Raw genomic sequence first — 18,771 nt, 5'->3', positions numbered from 1 at the left:
ATATTCTTACTCCGTAATTCTTGAAAAGTTTTTGCTCTCCTTCATTTAAAGTTCTCTTCTTTAAAACAATCTTATTTTGTTACATCATAACACAATATTTTATAATGATGATGAACATAGTAGATCGAGAATTACTCAACTTAGCTTTTCATTAAATATACGATTCCGTTATATTTTCATAATCTTTAAAATAAAACTCGAAAACTTTATTAGATATAATGCTCAGAAATTATACAATTGGTGGTAGTACATCAAATGTATAATCTACTTACATACGGCCTCTGTAAACACATTGATTTAGTGATAAAATCCGTCCTCTATAGAATCATAATTTGTGATCATTTTCATTTATTTCTTCTTAGAGTGAACATAATATGAACAAAAGCTTAATAGAATGTGAAAACACAATTGTTGTTTGACTTATTTCTTCAAAAAAGGGATCAAAACTTCCACACCAATAGCAAGTTCATATTATGAAAATAATTAATAAACTATCTTTGAAAATTTGGAAAGTCTTTAACCCTTTAAAAAATCAAGAGAATGTAACCTTATGAAATTATTATTGATCAAAATTTGAGCATAAATTTAATTGGACGAAATAGATGAACTTAACTTATACAATTTGATAGAATAAATGAAATGAAATACAAAGTGTCAACCCAAAAAGTATAGATTCATTCATTCATTCAATCCTCCCCAAAACCCTCGAGTCAATCCAAAAGGCTTTCAACTCCCAACTTTTTTCTTACCCAATTTTAGTCTTCTCCTTTACAAATTGCAATAACTCTCCTCTTCCCCTATTTATTCCTACAACAACCTCTTCCATTTTAATAATCCCATTAACCATAACCTCTTCCTTCAACCAAGCAAACTTTACTTAGCAAATTATATAAAATAATAATATTATATATTAATAATAATGGAGATAGAGTAGTCACACAAATAATATTTTTTTATACTTCATTAAATTAAGAGACAAAACCATCAGAAATTGTTTTGCAACAATCAAAGGTACAAAATTAATAGTCAGTCTACGTAAGACGGTTTTACACTGTAAAATAGATCCAAACACAACCCTTTTAGTGGGTAAAACTGGTTACTAAAAGATCTCGTTTTACCCTAAATTTGTGTAAAATTGCCTTATACAAATATTTGTGTAGAATTATTGTTTAGTTTGATTTATACAAAAATTAATTTTAATTTAATATATTTTTTTTCTGTTTTTGTATTTAAATGTTCATAGTACTATCAATCAAATAGTAAGAATTTGAAAGAGGAAAGATTCTAAATATGTCCCCTACACCCTTTTCATTCCATGCCTTTTCTACTTCTTGTTTGAGTGATTTGTGATCAGTTTTTATTAAAGCCAAAGGCATGGGCCTCCTCTTCTCCTCCACTTTTCTTATCTATCTATCTATATATATTTATTAGTTTTGTACATCCATTTTCAAATTTCCCATATTTATCTTATTTAACTATATAATAAAATATTTTTCACAGGAGATTAATGTTTTTTTTTATGCAATTTTTTGAAGGTGACAAGCAATATATATATACACATATATACAAGGGCATTTATAAGAAGATCATATTCTCATTATTGCTGAAAACCTAGCAACTTCATAAACTCAAAAAAATAATCAAGAAGAAAAAGATGGCTTCATCAAATAGACACTGGCCAAGCATGTTCAAATCCAAGCCTTGCAACCATCACTCATCCCTTCTCTCCAACTCGTGTGCTCGGTCCTCCGACAATTCTCCCTTCTCTTCCAGTATAATAACTTGCTTATTATTTCTCAATTTCAGTCACCGAATTAGAAAATAAAATTTCAAAATATCGCGGAGATGACATAAATTTATTTAATTTTTACATGAAATTTTATACTTTTTTTTTTACACTAAGCATATTATTTCTCTATAATTTTCCTACTTATTTTCAAAATTGAGTGGTTCAATTGTTAGGTATAACTCACTTGCCCATTTTAGAGAATACAACAAATAAATACCTTGATTTTTTTGATTAAAATTTAAACTATTTTTCGATTTTTAGGTATAATAATTCCGAGTCTAAGAAAGTGATGGCTAAAAATTAAATCTTCGAATTTTGAATAGCTACCCACCAATTGTAGACGGTTTATATATAATTCCGAGTAATAAAAATGATACACTAGTACAACATATACGAGTATATGATAAACCTAAGCTAGGGTTTCATTTCATTTGTGTTTCTACATGATGTAGGAGGGTGTGAGGAAAGGAGCACACCGGAGCCAAAACCTCGGTGGAACCCGAAACCCGAACAAATCCGGATCTTAGAGGCGATATTCAACTCCGGGATGGTGAATCCACCAAGGGATGAGATTCGGAGGATCCGAGCTCAACTTCAAGAATATGGTCAAGTTGGTGATGCTAATGTTTTTTATTGGTTCCAAAACCGTAAGTCTAGGAGTAAAAATAAACAAAGAACCTTTCAATCCAAATCCACCGTTACCGCGACTGCGACCGCTACCACCTTGTCATCCTCCTCATCTTCATCTGATAAGAATAATAATTCTCCTAATAATTCTAGTAATAATAGAATTAAAATTGGTAATAAAAAAAATAATAATAATAATAATTTGGTTGGTGGTGAACAATTTGGTAATTCTCCTACTTCTGTTAATCAATGTAATGAAAATAATTATTTTCATCAAATAATTACACCAAATAATCATTTTAATAATAATAATAATAATAATCATAATAATAATAATGGGAATAATAATAATAATAATATTAATAATAATAATACCCATGATTTTATTTCCCATGAGCCTGTTTTTTTCCCTTTACATCAAAGTGGTGTAAGTGTAGTAGGGAATAATTTTAGTCAAGGGTTGTGTTTTGCTAATAATAATATGATGAGTGGTGGTGATCCAATCCACGTCTCGGCCTCGTCCGATCAGACGGTTGGTGGGTTCTCTAGTCTACTTTTTGGAGACATGTTTAATGGTGGCGGCCTTGGCGGCGGTGGTGGTGGTGAGTTGAAAAGAGATGAAGTTGAGAAGTTAAAGTATCAACATGAATTGAGTTTCTTGGTTTCTACTCCAAGTGCTACTAATACTTGCACTCTTTCTTCACCTTCTCCGGTTGTTTCTACCCCTACTACCTCGACCGCGATTTCAAGCAATCTTGGACAAATTTTAGGTAACACAATTATTCTCTTATGAAATCTTTTTAGTCGTATAGTTATACTCTCTTCGTTTCAGTCAACTAGTTTAAAAAACACTATCGTATCACATGGGACTTTAATCTTGGTTAAATGAGGTAATGTTACAATAATTATCTTACGGTGTTTTTTAGTCGTGATGTTATAATCTCTTCTTTTCAGTAAATTAGTTTAAAATGTAACATATCATATAAAATTTTAATCTTGATTAAATGAGGAGTGACAATTGAGTAGAGAATAATGTTAATGTTGTTATAGTAATAGGCTTTATTTTGTCATAGGTTTTTCTTATTTGTAATTTTTTATGTCTTGATTAAATAGATATCGAGTATAAATAAACATCAATACTTATTAACAACCAGTAAGAATCGTCTGTCCCATTTTTGTGTCCCCTTATGTGTGCCACTCCACTCACCTTTTGACACATCACTTGTTGCAAAATAAAATATTGCAATAATTATATTACTTTGTTGATCTGTTAGATGGTGATTGGAGTGGCACACGCGTTGGGACACCAAATGGGACAGAGGATCTCCACTCATTAACAACTGTCTTATTTTAGGAATACTCTTTTACTGGACTTTAATAAAGCAAGGTTAAACTAAAACCGAAATTGTGAAAAGTCAAGTCTTAAATTAAGACGATTTTAAATAAGACTAACCGATAAACACCAATTCTTGCTATAAGATTTTCAGCATAGTTATTATTAGGTCAGTTGAATAATCATATCATAATTATATGAAGTTATTGGGATGATGGGCATGACATGATGCAAACTGATATGACTGATGTTAAGTAACATGTAAACTGAACTCAAAACTACACACTGTCTGTCTACACCTATAGTTCAAGGACAACTTTGACAATTGTGCATTTTGATAGGCCTCTTTTTGTCTTTTCCAACACCACCGGACGTGTGCATGGCCATTTCTGATTGATTCTCTTTTGTTTCAACTTTTTCATACAAAATATAAATATATTCATCATAAGTCAATGCTTAAGAAAATCTTCGGATCTGATATACACAGTCTTATCGATCACTATGTTAACTATTCAGTTTTGAAAGATTTATAAGTAATAAGTTACTTAAATGAGTAATTGTATCATTTGTATGCAATGTACAGGTGTCGAGCAGTTTATGAGTATGTTAATTATTCATTTTTGTGAGATTTCTAACTGATAAAATTACGAGTAAAAGATTACAAAAATGAGTAATTGTATCATTTGTATGTAATGTATAGGTGTCGAGCAGTCTTATGAGTATGTTAATTATTCAGTATCGAGAGATTTCTAACTGATAAAATTACTAGTAAAAGATTACAAAAATGAGTAATTGTATCATTTGTATGCAATGTATAGGTGTCGAGCAGTCTTATAAGTATGTTAATTATTCAGTATCGTGAGATTTCTAACTGATAAAATTACGAGTAAAACGTTATAAGAATGAGTAATTGGATCATTTGTTTGCAATGTATATGTTGGTGTAGGTGAAGTTGGGGGCATGGTCGGAAAATCGACTGTATTCATAAACGGGATGGCGATTGAGGTACCGTGTGCACCGTTTAATGTGAAGGAGGAGTTTGGAGAGGATGTGATGCTAGTGAATGCATCAACTGGTCATCCTGTTATGACAAATGAATGGGGTGTTACACTTCATGCTCTTCAACATGGTGCATCTTACTATTTAGTTAATGCACAAGTTGTTGCATCTCCTTTGATTGATAAACTCCATTCAACTTCTGATCTCTTGGCCTCAGAATTCCCCTATCAGGTAATATAATTGAACTTTTATTCGTTACGTGTATACAATCGTCACACTTCATGTTAAGAAACCGGATTAATTGTTAATTCTCGATTTGGTTGGTTTTATACATTTTTCAACCTAATGATTTAGTTAAGAAATCGGATTAATTTGATTGATTTGACCAAATGAATAGTTACTTTTAAATTATTCCTTATGTCATTATGTGTATACAATGGTCACACTTCATGTTAAGAAATTGGATTAATTGTTTGCTTCTTGGTTGATAACTCTCGCTCGAATTGGTTGGTGTTATACATTTGTTAACCTAATAATTTAGTTAAGCAATCAAATTCGGCGAAATAGGTTGATTGTAACTTGACTCGTGTATTCTAATTAAGTTTTTGGCTATTAATGTGAATTTGCGTAGTAAAGTGAGTTTGTGTCATCTGATAATCATCTTTTTCCGATTTACTTCTTTTAACATATTCACGTAAAATATAAATGACTCGACGATTTACTTAAATATTTACAACATTTTCTAAGATGTGAATGTGTCTTTAAATATTTCATGTCAACAATCAAATTCTCTTGAATATTCAACAAAGTAGTCTTTAGAACTTTTTCATGGCGCCATGATCAAAGTGTCTCAATTAATAAGCTTCAACTTGTATTCGTTCTTTTTGTGTGTATATAATAAATAATCTAATAATAACAAACAATACACTCGGTCTTCATCTGCAACGTTTGATGAGCACAAATTATAGAATGGTCAAATTATAGAATAAGACTGTCTTATGAAAAAGTTCGATTTTTAAAATCTGACGATATTGGTTCACCGTTTTTGCAGATCTAAACGAAGATCAATCCAAAGACTGAGAAAGCAGTTTCATCCTTGAAGCATTATTAATAGTCATTAGGGTTTAAATTATAGTAGTATTGTTGTAAGATATATGTTGAACGAACTGTTAGCTGCTAGCTTATATAAATATGGATACCATATATTAAGACATTGTTGCGTTAAATAAGTGATTTTTTTAATCATCATAAAACATTTTATATTTTTGTTATTTAATTAATCGCCTTATTTATTCTTGTATGCTTATATATGAGTTACAACCTCTGCATTTTTATTTGTACAAGTTATATATTCTTGTATGCTTATATATATGGGTGTTACTATCTCTGCATTTTTTATTTGTACAAGTTACATATTTGTACAAGTTATATATTTTATAATTTGTATTAGCTCACTATCTTTTAAATATCTGTCAAATGCAAATAACTAATTTTATAATCTTTTGACTGTATTTACCAAGAAAATCTAATGAAATACTTGTAAGCTGTATGTAGACTTGGTAAAGCTGACTCGACCTTATAAAACTTACCCGAGGATCGATAAGAGTGACCTGAACTTGACCTAATAGACTCGAAATGATCTGATAGACCCTAAACGACCAAGCTAAGAGGCAAGGTCAAGAGTGACCTAATACAAATTGATTCGATCAGAAGTGACTCGACCTAAAAATGACCCGATCGATGTTGACCCAAAAATGACCAAACCCTAAGTGACAAGCATAAGCCCGAACCGAATGTTCTAGTTGTCATGTCTACTTGTACGCCTTAATTTTTTCATAAATTAACCTATAGTATAATATAAAAATTTACAAATTTATGTAATATAACATAAAACAAATTAAGGGGGTATGTATGTGTGAGCACAATGAATGCATTTGAATGATCAGGTATATTCAACAAATCAAATGTGATGATATCATCATTTTCTTAAATCAAGCAAGTTTTTGAGACTAACGTTTTGCTCTTTTTTGAGTAATTTACATATACGTTATGCTTATGCTTATTCACATTATTTTCCTTCAACTTTTATATCAACTGGTCTTACCTCTTTAATGCTCATTCTTATAACGTCAGCTTAATGAATGTGTGATGAAATAATGAACTGGTGAATGTGATGATGCAATAAATTTTTAAGGTACTACAAGAATTGTATTAGATCCATGTATATCAAATTATTTTAAAGTTATACAGAGTATATTCTTCTGTTCGAATCATTTGTTTATCTTAATTAGAGTACCACTCACAGTTAATTTGTAATTATGTGAACAAATAAGTAATTCAAATGAAAATAGTACTTTATTAATTCTTTCTTAGTCATATCCGCTTCATTTCTCTCTTTCCATTTCCCCTTTTCATAACCTACGAGCCAACGACCTAATCACAAGTCCATATATATTTTGTCTTAGGGCAAATCCGAGCCATTTGTCTCCGTTCTCTCTTTTCATTTCACAAAATTTATTCTGAACCTTTGATTATCTGTTGATAAATACTTATAATTTATTCCAATAAAAAGAGAAAATCCAAATCATACTTGATAAGTATCAATTAGTCTCTCTTAAGACAGATATAGCTCTCTTAACTATAAAACTGGTCAAATATAACTCTATATATAAACAATAATTATAAGTCTCCCTTGTGACGGGTATATCCGTCACAAGTTTGTGACGGGTCAAGTATCACCCATATGGCAAGGTAAGACAAAAGTAAGGGTGCCTAGGGATTCCCAAATGGGTTGTCTTTATCTACTCAAGTGGGTTTACTTGACCCGTCACAAATTTGTCACGGATATTGTCCGTCACAAATGAAAATTTGTGATTTATAAATGGATAATGGGAGTATGGGACAAGAGTTTGCCATCGTTTTTTAGTCATCAAAACGAAACTTTAAATTAAGAAAGCGAAAATAACAGTAGATTACAAATTATGGTGGAGGGTTCGGAGGGAGCTCAATACAAGTCATCGAGTCTAAATTACAATTAAGTCAGTCAATCATGGTGGGACAAGAGTTTGCCATCATTAGGAATTTGTTTTTATTCCCACTGTTCCAGTGAGATATTTACACTTTCTTTATTTTGTGAGGAGGAAATAAAGGAAGTGTAAATATATTACTGGAACGGAGGGAGTATATGTTTATCTCATCCATCTATTTAACTCGTTTTATTATTTAGAACGGATATATTGGTCGAAATGTAAAGGTAGAGGAGGAAGTAGGTTGGGGATTGGGGGGGATGCGTAGGGGTGGAGGAGCATGGGTCATAAATGATGGTAGTGAAGCGTGACGGTTCATGCAAAACAGTAACTAAACGTGAAGTTAACACAAGGAATTTTATGTTTCGTTTTGATTTTCTTTCCTTTTATGCAGTGCTTCGTCTCTCACTCTGATATATACCATTCACTCTTCTATCTGTCTCCTATCAATCAAACTATATATACACGTATCTATCAAATAACTATTTTGTTTCTTTTGTTGCTTTTAATTCAACTATATTTAGAACTAGTTTTATACCCGTATAAAAAATGTACGGGTCGTAATAGCAGGTACGATCATTAGATACATAAACATATAATTGAGCGTGATTAAGTGTTCAATACCGTGACAATATAAATAGTCAAATTTGGAGATTCGAATATTTGATAAATATTAGATTTGAATATCAGATAATATACAACCTTATTTTATTAGAATTATATTTTAGGTATTTGACATATTAAACCCGTTTAATGTATGTAAATTGCAACATTTTATGTAAATTATGACATTTTAACTTATGTTTTAACATAAGTAGTTAAAATAGAAATAGGAGATAGAAATAGAAATAGGAGGAAATGGGTTTAAGGAGAGAGGATAATTAAATAAAATAGAAAACATGGGGGAACCCACATGTTGAAACTCAACAACCAATGAAATCTCTTTAAAAAACTAAGCTTTTATACTATGTAGATATACAAACACCACCAACCCAAAAAGTTGCCACCTATACTACCATACAACGTATATGACATAAACCGTATACAGTCTATACGGTTTATACTTATATGCTGTATAATTATCACATTTAATAGCTCGTGCTTTTTAGAAGGCTTAACTTGATTAAAAATGTACATGAGTATGTATACAATAAGTTTAAGAACAAAAGAAATGTATAATCTCAACTATGGCCAATAATAGTGATTGACTAACAATTGTATGTTGTACAATAATCTTATATTTGATACTCCCTTCGTCCCGGTTATTTGTTGTCCTTTGGTTTTGGCACAAATACCAAGGAAAGGGGGAAGGGCCAATTACTAAATGACATGTGGAATAAATTGAATGTGAATGATCAAATTACTCATCAAATTCATTCTTAAAATAGAAAGAACAACAAATGATTGAGACAACCTAAAATGGAAAAGGACAACAAATGACCGGGACAGAGGGAGTAGTATTTGATACTCCCTCCGTCACGGTCATTTGTTGTCCTTTGGTTTTGGCACAAACACCAAGAAAAGGGAGAAGGGGTCAATTACTAAATGACATGTGGAATAAATTGAATGTGAATGATCAAATTACTCATCAAATTCATTCTTAAAATAGAAAGGACAACAAATGACTGAGACACCCAAAAATGAAAAAGGACAACAGATGACCGAGACAGGGGGATTATTTTGGTAATTTGTTCGATTTAGAAGGCTTTGATTAGGAACTTTTTGTAGGAAAGTGGGCGATGTTAAGACCCTGTTTGGTAAAACTAACTGAAAAGGTAGCTGATAGCCTGATACCTGAAAAGGTAGCTAAAAACTGAAAAGCTAACTGAAACCTAAAAAGGTAACTGATAAGGTAGCTGGAAATTAGGAACTGATAAGGTAGCTGATTATATAAAAAAGTGTTTGGCAAACTAACTGAAAAGGTAACTGATTTTGATGAAATGACGTAAAAGGATATGATAATTACTTAATAGTATAAATTTAAGGGGTAAAAACGGAAAATAAAAACAAATCAGGTACCTGAAATCTCAAATGCTACTTTAGGTAGCATTTCATTTCAGGTAGCTTATTTGGTTAAATAAGCTATTTGCCAAACGCGTACAAAAAAATAAGGTATCTGAAATTTTGGTCAAATGAGCTATTTTGACCAAATCAGGTACCTGAAATGTCTTGTCAAACGAAGTCTAAATTTGGTACCGAATGGACGGTCGTATTTGGATTTAGTCATTAACTTTATTTAATATTAGATGTTCACATGTACAATAATTCATTTATTTTCTGTACGGAGTAATTTATTAAAGCTAAACATAATGCCACGAGTCCACGAATAAGTTCATTAATTTTGAATAAATTTGATAGTATTAAACTATTGTAGTAAGATAAATTATGGGTTTAAAAAGTGCGTAGAAATATACAAAGTTCTATATTATTCATCTCACTATATACAATAGTTATACTCTTTTAAAAAGTTCAAATAAAAATAATTTTATTGATAAATCAAGGCGATAAATTTAACAATTTTTATATATATACCATATATCTTAAGAGAATAATGGTCAATGCTAACAATAAAATACAAAAGAGACAATTATTTTAAAATGGAGGATTAGTATATTTAACAATTAACTATTGGGTAAACAGTAAAATATCATAAACACTGTTTACGCAAGTTATCACGTAAGAAAAACGTACAAAATCACACAACCACAAAGTACAAAATAATATACAAGAATCAAAAGTCAAATCAATTAGAACAAGAAGGTGACAAAAAGAAGGATAAAAATGGATAAAATGCAAAAAGTATGAGATTTTAAGTTTGTTTTTTACCAAACGCAAGATAAAATCAACTGTAATTGTTTGATATATTACCGATTTTAGTCAGAGACTTGTAATTCTTGATTCCTGCATGCATGCATGCATCCTCTTTATATCATTGCTTGTTGATGTGAGACGCAGAAATTTAGATGCTCTCTAACAATCGCAATATTTTGAGGAGTTATCTATACCGATAATGCTTTAGTCTAGTGGTAAAAATAAAGACGGAGTTAAATAAAGGGTATACGAGGAGTTTCCATCAGGAGTTTCTCGTTCATAGACAAAAATTTAGAATAGTTAGCTGTAATTATTATTAATGTTTTACTTAGGAGTATTTCTTATTGTATTATTAGTTTATTTCGCGATAATTTTTATATCTTTATTAACTAAAATTCCTAATTATGCTACTAGGTAAAAGATTAAAATTTGTAGTTTACTACAAATTTGATGAGTCTAAGACTATAAAGCTAATCCTAACTCGACTTGACAGACAACCAACTAGCTATATCAACTAACTACCTTAATTAAACTCAATTACATTCGAATGCTATTCTTAACCCGACAAAACTTAAAATCTGATATAACTCGACCTGATTGACTCGATACCATCTTTTCTCACATATACTCCAGCAAAACAATTAAATCTCATGTAAAAAAATGAGTAAATATATAACTGGTAACTGAAAACTAACCACTCAAAACATCTATGTTGAGCTAAAGTTCTTGATGATGACAAGTTCCCAATCCTTTGTTCCTTCTCAATTATTGTTTTGGCAAAGAATTTGAATGTTGCAGGTGAGGACTACATCAAACAAGGTGGATGAAAGATGCTATTTCTATGTGTCCGTCTTTGTCTAGCAACTTTGTAAGAATATAGTTCTTAAGCCCAGTCGTCATGTTATGAACAGCTCAGAAGACTGTTCAGTTCTGAATGGTTTACAAAACAGGATGAACAACACGTGATTGATTTTTGGTAAAGAAAGAATTTCGAATAAAATATTCTTCTGATTATAAAAAGTTTGACTAAGATATTTTATAAGAATCTTCTGGTTGTTTTGAAAGAAAATATCTTTTGGAAATATTTTGAAGTTTTATCTTGAAAAAATTAGGTCAAATTATTTTATAGAATATATTTTATTCCAAAAGATAACTTTTTATCTCTTTGCCAAAAATTGTAGAGTTTGTTACCAAATCACTTTCCTATAAATATTTTAAGTTGACCATGCACTTGCTTTACGGAAAATCAGAGAGCTTCACATAGTGCATCAACTTTGGTTTTGAAAATTATCTTTCACGTGTCTTTAATTTTGTCAAAACTAATTTGCAAAATATTTTTTCGTGTGTCTTGTGAACCATTTATGTGTGCTTAAGTTCTTATATTCATAAGACTAATTTTGTTCTCCATCGTTCCAATTGTTGAACCATATAAGGAGACAATTTGTGTTGTAATTTTCTCTTTTGTGAGAGAGTGTTTTTGGGGTACGGGGTTGTACTCGAGTCGCACGATCGGGGTTGATCGTGGGGGGTTTTCTTTGTAATCGAGTTTGGTTATAAAGGAAATAATAATAAGAGAGAGGGTGGACGTAGACCTTTAGAGAGTAGGTCGAACCACGTTAAAAATCGTGTGTCTCTTGCTTTCTTTTATTTCGTTTGCCTTTGTTTTTATTTGATTTTCTTTTTTATTCACGTATTCACTCAAACGAACAATACAGCACAACTCTGATTGTTTGAACAGTCACCGAGACTGTTCAATTAGCCTGTGTATTGTTTCAGAAGGAAATTCGTGAACGACCTAGTGCTTTAAATTTCGCTTTATTTTTAAAAGGGTACTTAATTCACCCCCTCCCCCTCTTAAGTACCGGATCGATAAACTCAACAATTGGTATCAGAGCCTCGTGCTCTTGATTGCCTTACAGCAAAGAGTTTGATCCTTTTTGAGTTTATCTTTTTGTACTTTATTTTATCATGAACTCCAAATCTGTCAAATGTCCTGTCTTTTGATGGCACGGACTATGGTCAGGTGGAAAAATCGTATGATGCATTTCATACAAGGAACAGATTATGAATGTTGGGTAATCATCGAAAATGGTCCCCTGGCTATCACCACCACCAATGCCAATGGTGTGTCTAGTGTAAAAGCGCCCAAGGACTACACATCCGATGATTACAAAAAGGCGGAGAAGAATGCTAGGGCTATATCACTCCTGCAATCCGGAATTGGTGAATCTGAAACCAGTCGAATTGCAGGATGTAAAACGGCTAAACAAATTTGGGATAGTTTATCACTAGCCTATGAGGGGACCGTGCAAGTAAAGAAACAACGTATTGATCTCTTAATGCAACTATATGAAAACTTTAGAATGCACGAGGATGAACCCATAAAAAGCATGTCTTCACGTTTTTCAAGTATAACTAACGAACTTTCAAATCTTGGTAGACAATTTGAAACTGAGGACATTGTCCGTAAAATTTTAAGAAGTCTTACCAGGAAATGGCGACATAAAGTCACGGCCATTGAAGAGTGTAGAGATTTAGCCACTCTTACCTATGAAGCTTTAATGGGATCTCTTATGGCACACGAAATAACACTTGACAATGATGATGCCGAAGAGAAACCCAAAGCTAAGGGTCTGGCCTTGAATGCCATCTCAAGTGATAATGAAAGTGATCTTGAGGAGGAAGTTGTCTCGCTATCTAAACGAATTGCTAAAATAATTAGAAAGCAAAATCAAGGAAAGTTCGAAAGTTATAAGTTGAAAAAATCTGTTTCTTCGTCTTCTTCACCACGACCAAAGTCTAAAATAGGCTGTTTTGGATGTGGTGATCAAGATCATCAAGTTCGAAATTGTCCCAAATGGAAAGAGGAGAGTTCTAAGGATAGACGTGAAAAATCTAAGCAAGAGTTCAAACGTGCAATGGTTGCTTTGCGGTTTGGGTGAGTCGATTCGAAGACGATGAACCCATCAAAGAATCAGAAGAAAAGCTCTGTCTCAGATCTACTTACAAACCAAGGACACAACGTAAGAAGTATGTTGACTCCTTCAAGTGCCTCATGGCTAATTCTGAAGCATCAGATAGCGAATCTGATGACGAGGTAAGTCTCTCAAATCTTAAAGTTCAAATTAGGTCTTTATCTAAAAACAAAATTTTGAGATTACTTGATGAGACCTTGGACACTAGTTATGAACAAAAAAGGCATCTTGATGCAATGCAATCTGAAATAGAAAGTATAGCGGAGGAGAATTTTCGGTTAAAACATGATCTCGAAGGACATAACTAAACGAACAAATCGACCAGACTGTTCATTCGAACTTACTTTGCCAATAACGAGTCTCTTGTTAATAAGATTCATGATTTAACTAAGGAACTTGACGAGATTAAAAGAGTACATGTTACTAGTTCAACCACTTATTCTCAAATTGTTCCAAATTTGATAGACTCAATGTTGATTATGACGCTCTCCTTGATAAGAATAAGAAATTACTTGTGAAAGTTAGAAATTTGGAGACCGATTTGAGTAATGCCCGAAATGTGGTTGCTAAATGGGAAGGTAGTGGTACTGTGCTAAACTTTCTGGTTAATCAATCTCAGAACACTAATAAACTTGGATTAGGTTATGACTCTCATTCTGACTTCAAACAAAATAGTTCACCACACCGTACTGTTTGGGTCCCAGAACAGAAAGTAAACACACCTCTGGACTGTTCAAAACAGAACGACTCTAGTACTGCTGGGTTTAATAGACCTAAACCCAACGAAAGAGAATTTCGCAAGCGTAAGTATGTGGGTCTACCTGAGTACATCATATGCAAATTTTGTGGTAAAACGGGACACGTATTTAATGCTTGTAAGAAGCGGTTAGGTCACTTGGAACAAAATTTTAAGATTGTCAAGAAAATGTGGATTCGAAAAGACTTATTAGCACAAGTGACTAACCAAAAGGGACCCAAATTAATTTGGGTGCTCAAGTCCAATGTGTAGTTCGTTTTGCAGGCTAAAGTGAGAGGGAGCAACATGCTTTGACCATAATAACTTTCGTTGCTCAAGGTGCATATGGGACAATATTTTTTTGCCTCTCACATAGAGCCTACAAAGTGGAGGTGTGAAACATGAATTGGTAAAGTGTTTCAAGTTTATTCACACTTCAAGTAAGGATGGTAAGAACTTCTCAACTATTAATCTTGTGTTATAAAAATATCATGGGAAGTATAAAAGGGTAGTTGGTATGTATATTCTTAAACTCTTGGCTTACTACCTATTATGTTGTATTCTTCATCTTGGTTATAAAGATATATCTAACATCATTAAGCATATGTGCAGATGAAGAAGAAGAAGATGAGTAAAACCAGAACGAAGCCTGTCAGACAGTCCACTGAACTGTTCAGATAACATCGTTCTCAAGAAATTGGAAATAGAACAGACTTTGGATTGTTTCTATCATGAAATAGCCTCAATTATGGGAAGAAGCCGTGGACACTTTTATATTCATTATCGTGCTTCTATTAGAGCTATCCTTAAGAAAACGCTTTTGAGCTTCTTTATGGGTTAAAGCCAAACATATCACATTTCCGCTGCTTTGAATCAAAATGTTTCATTCACAATAATGGCTAAAATAATTTGAGAAAATTTGATCTAAGAAGCGATGAGGCGGTTTTTATAGGATGTTCAAAAGAAAGCAAGGATTATAAAGTTTACAATAAGAGAACCATGTGCTTCAAGAGAGTGTGCATATAATATTTGATGAAACTAATGTTCTTAATGTTTAATTACAGGATGATGATGATTTCGAGATTGGATCTGTAGATGATGATCCCCTTGATTTAGAAGAAGAGCCTTCGTCATCATTAGAAGGAACATGCGCTGAAGAGCCCACAAATTCAGGAGGAAATGAACAGAACTGAGAACTGTTTAATAAAAAGGAAACTACGAGCACAGCTAATCATGAACAGACAGACAGACGGTTTAATGCAAATACAAACCATACAACCAGTGGCTCAGGCGAATCAGGAACCACAAACAGGGAAGCTGAGCAGAATCAAACAGACACCAGTACTGTTCAATCTACGCCTGAACTAGAGATATTTGTTCCTCGACGTATGAAGCATCAAAGCTCGCATCCTTTGGATAACATCTTGACCAATATCAATCAGAAGAGCTCAACCATAGCCACCAAAGGAAGTGAATGCATCTACTCATTGTGGTTCTCAAATCCTATGGGTAAGACAACAATTACGGGATTGAGGTATGATTATTAAGTGTGTGTTTTTTCATATGATAACACGAGTGCTTTTATTTTGTCAAATATCCCGTTCATCACTTTTTTCGTGATCATATAGAAAAAGGGAACATATGCTTAAAATTTATTAAAACTGAAGATCAGTTGTTCGATATTTTTACTAAACCATTGGCTAAGGAACAATTTGAGAAAATCCGATTAGAATTAGGTCTATTGAATAATGGCTCATAGTCTATTTTGTCCTAAAATTAATTCCTCGATGATTGACTAGAATGGAGTAGTTGTGATATTGAGTTGGTAAATTCTCCTTTTCGTTATTGAGCTTGGTTTTAGTCTACTTACTCTAGTCGTTCATTTCTTTCAAATAGACTAGTAATAAGTTGACATGTCTTTTGAGTTGTTACTATGATTACATATTCATGTGCAAATTTGGCAAAATAAATATAACCATCTCCTTGTTAGCCTTACTCATATCTCCATATCCACCGACCTTCATACCTATATTAAGCCTCCCTCTTCCTTTCCCAATTACCAACCCAAATTAAACACTCCTCCAAACCCTAACCCTTTTTGCTCACCATAAAACTCAAACACTCCCAAAACCAAAAACCACCACCAAATCCAACACTATGACACCTTACCAAATACAACCAAACCCATAAGCTCAACCCAAAAATCCATTTCCTTTACCCACACCCATCACCTAGCCAACCACCATCTCTACCCCATATGCAACCATTCCCGAGCAACTGGCTACGGAAATCGAGGGGTCCTACAATCGTGACACACATTCTGATGCCTCTACTATTTGCTTGTCAAAGTCATAAAGGGATTGTGAATCTTGTGATTGAGAAACTTGTGGTTGACGAGAAGAAAAAAAAAACGAAAGCTTCGAAAAAAAAAAAAAAAAAAAAAACGAAAGCTTCAAAAAAAAAAAAAAAAGCTTCGAAAAAAAAAAGCTTCTTAAAAAAAAAAAAAAAAAAAAAAAGAGGGAAGTTAAAAGGGTGGGCTTGAAGCTTGTGAATGGCCTTGACCCAAATGCTTGTATCATCCATTCGTTCCCGGATCCTTGACGGTACTTATCAATTTGTGTTCAATTGCATTCGTCGTACCATTACTCCTCGGGTGTATTCTAAGGGAAATTGCTCTATTTACGTTGCATATTCGAGTTATTGATTGACTTGCGTGGACAAGGTTATGATGCATCTCATGGGACTATTAACTTTGTTTGTTCTCGGTTGGTTCTCTCGGAGGAAGTGGCTTGTGGTCTCGGGATGGTTGTGAAAGAAATGGTGGCTATCAACAACAAACTTGCCCAACTTAGCTTCATTCACATATCCTAGCCTGTTTACCTTAACCTTATCCTTACCTTGCCTTGCCCCTTTTTATTTTGCCTAAATCATTTTGTTGAATATGTTTTCTGTCGGTACTCTCATAGATTGTCTTGTACTTATTATGATGATGTTTATCTGACTGTGTCCGGTAGCTACTTCTTTGTCTCTTTAACAGTGGATGGATGCATTGACTCTTGTTGACCTTCATTCTCCTTTTGATGATGTCAAGAGGGGGAAAGATTGGCGGACTTATAGTTCTGACTTATAGTTCTTAGAAGCTACTTGGATTTAGACCTTTGACTATGGTGTTTTCCTTTTTGCGTTCCGGAAACTGTGGTTTAATTTATATACTGATCTTAATGTTTCCTCTTTCTATTTGTGCTTATATGAAATAGTATTCTTTTGTTGAGGGGGAAATATTTTTCTAAGGAACTTGCCATCATCAAAGGGGGAATTTGTTGAGCTAAAGTTCTTGATGATGACAAGTTCCCAATCCTTTGTTCCTTCTCAATTATTGTTTTGGCAAAGAATTTGAATGTTGCAGGTGAGGACTACATCAAACAAGGTGGATGAAAGATGCTATTTCTATGTGTCCGTCTTTGTCTAGCAACTTTGTAAGAATATAGTTCTTAAGCCCAGTCGTCATGTTATGAACAGCTCAGAAGACTGTTCAGTTCTGAATGGTTTACAAAACAGGATGAACAACACGTGATTGATTTTTGGTAAAGAAAGAATTTCAAATAAAATATTCTTCTGATTATAAAAAGTTTGACTAAGATATTTTATAAGAATCTTCTGGTTGTTTTGAAAGAAAATATCTTTTGGAAATATTTTGAAGTTTTATCTTGAAAAAATTAGGTCAAATTATTTTATAGAATATATTTTATTCCAAAAGATAACTTTTTATCTCTTTGCCAAAAATTGTAGAGTTTGTTACCAAATCACTTTCCTATAAATATTTTAAGTTGACCATGCACTTGCTTTACGGAAAATCAGAGAGCTTCACATAGTGCATCAACTTTGGTTTTGAAAATTATCTTTCACGTGTCTTTAATTTTGTCAAAACTAATTTGCAAAATATTTTTTCGTGTGTCTTGTGAACCATTCATGTGTGCTTAAGTTCTTATATTCATAAGACTAATTTTGTTCTCCATCGTTCCAATTGTTGAACCATATAAGGAGACAATTTGTGTTGTAATTTTCTCTTTTGTGAGAGAGTGTTTTTGGGGTACGGGGTTGTACTCGAGTCGCACGATCGGGGTTGATCGTGGGGGTTTTCTTTGTAATCGAGTTTGGTTATAAAGGAAATAATAATAAGAGAGAGGGTGGACGTAGACCTTTAGAGAGTAGGTCGAACCACGTTAAAAATCGTGTGTCTCTTGCTTTCTTTTATTTCGTTTGCCTTTGTTTTTATTTGATTTTCTTTTTGATTCACGTATTCACTCAAACGAACAATACAGCACAACTCTGATTGTTTGAACAGTCACCGAGACTGTTCAATTAGCCTGTGTATTGTTTCAGAAGGAAATTCGTGAACGACCTAGTGCTTTAAATTTCGCTTTATTTTTAAAAGGGTACTTAATTCACCCCCTCCCCCTCTTAAGTACCGGATC

General features: G+C 32.8%; 1 protein-coding gene across 1 annotated transcript; it reads left to right on the top strand.

The window, feature by feature from the left end:
• Positions 1-1,304: 1,304 nt before the first annotated feature.
• On the top strand, positions 1,305-6,036 carry LOC141596141 (WUSCHEL-related homeobox 9-like). Its single transcript, XM_074416220.1, has 4 exons — positions 1,305-1,772; positions 2,242-3,186; positions 4,696-4,979; positions 5,800-6,036. The coding sequence occupies exons 1-4, from the start codon at positions 1,655-1,657 to the stop codon at positions 5,803-5,805; spliced, it is 1,353 nt and encodes a 450-aa protein (XP_074272321.1). The 5' UTR covers positions 1,305-1,654; the 3' UTR covers positions 5,806-6,036.
• The last annotated feature ends 12,735 nt before the right edge of the window (positions 6,037-18,771 follow it).

Source organism: Silene latifolia, chromosome 8, assembly GCF_048544455.1.
Source record: "Silene latifolia isolate original U9 population chromosome 8, ASM4854445v1, whole genome shotgun sequence".
NCBI classification, from domain to species: domain Eukaryota; kingdom Viridiplantae; phylum Streptophyta; class Magnoliopsida; order Caryophyllales; family Caryophyllaceae; genus Silene; species Silene latifolia.
The sequence above is the reverse complement of the archived record's forward strand: the minus strand, read 5'-3'. Positions and strand labels throughout refer to the sequence as shown.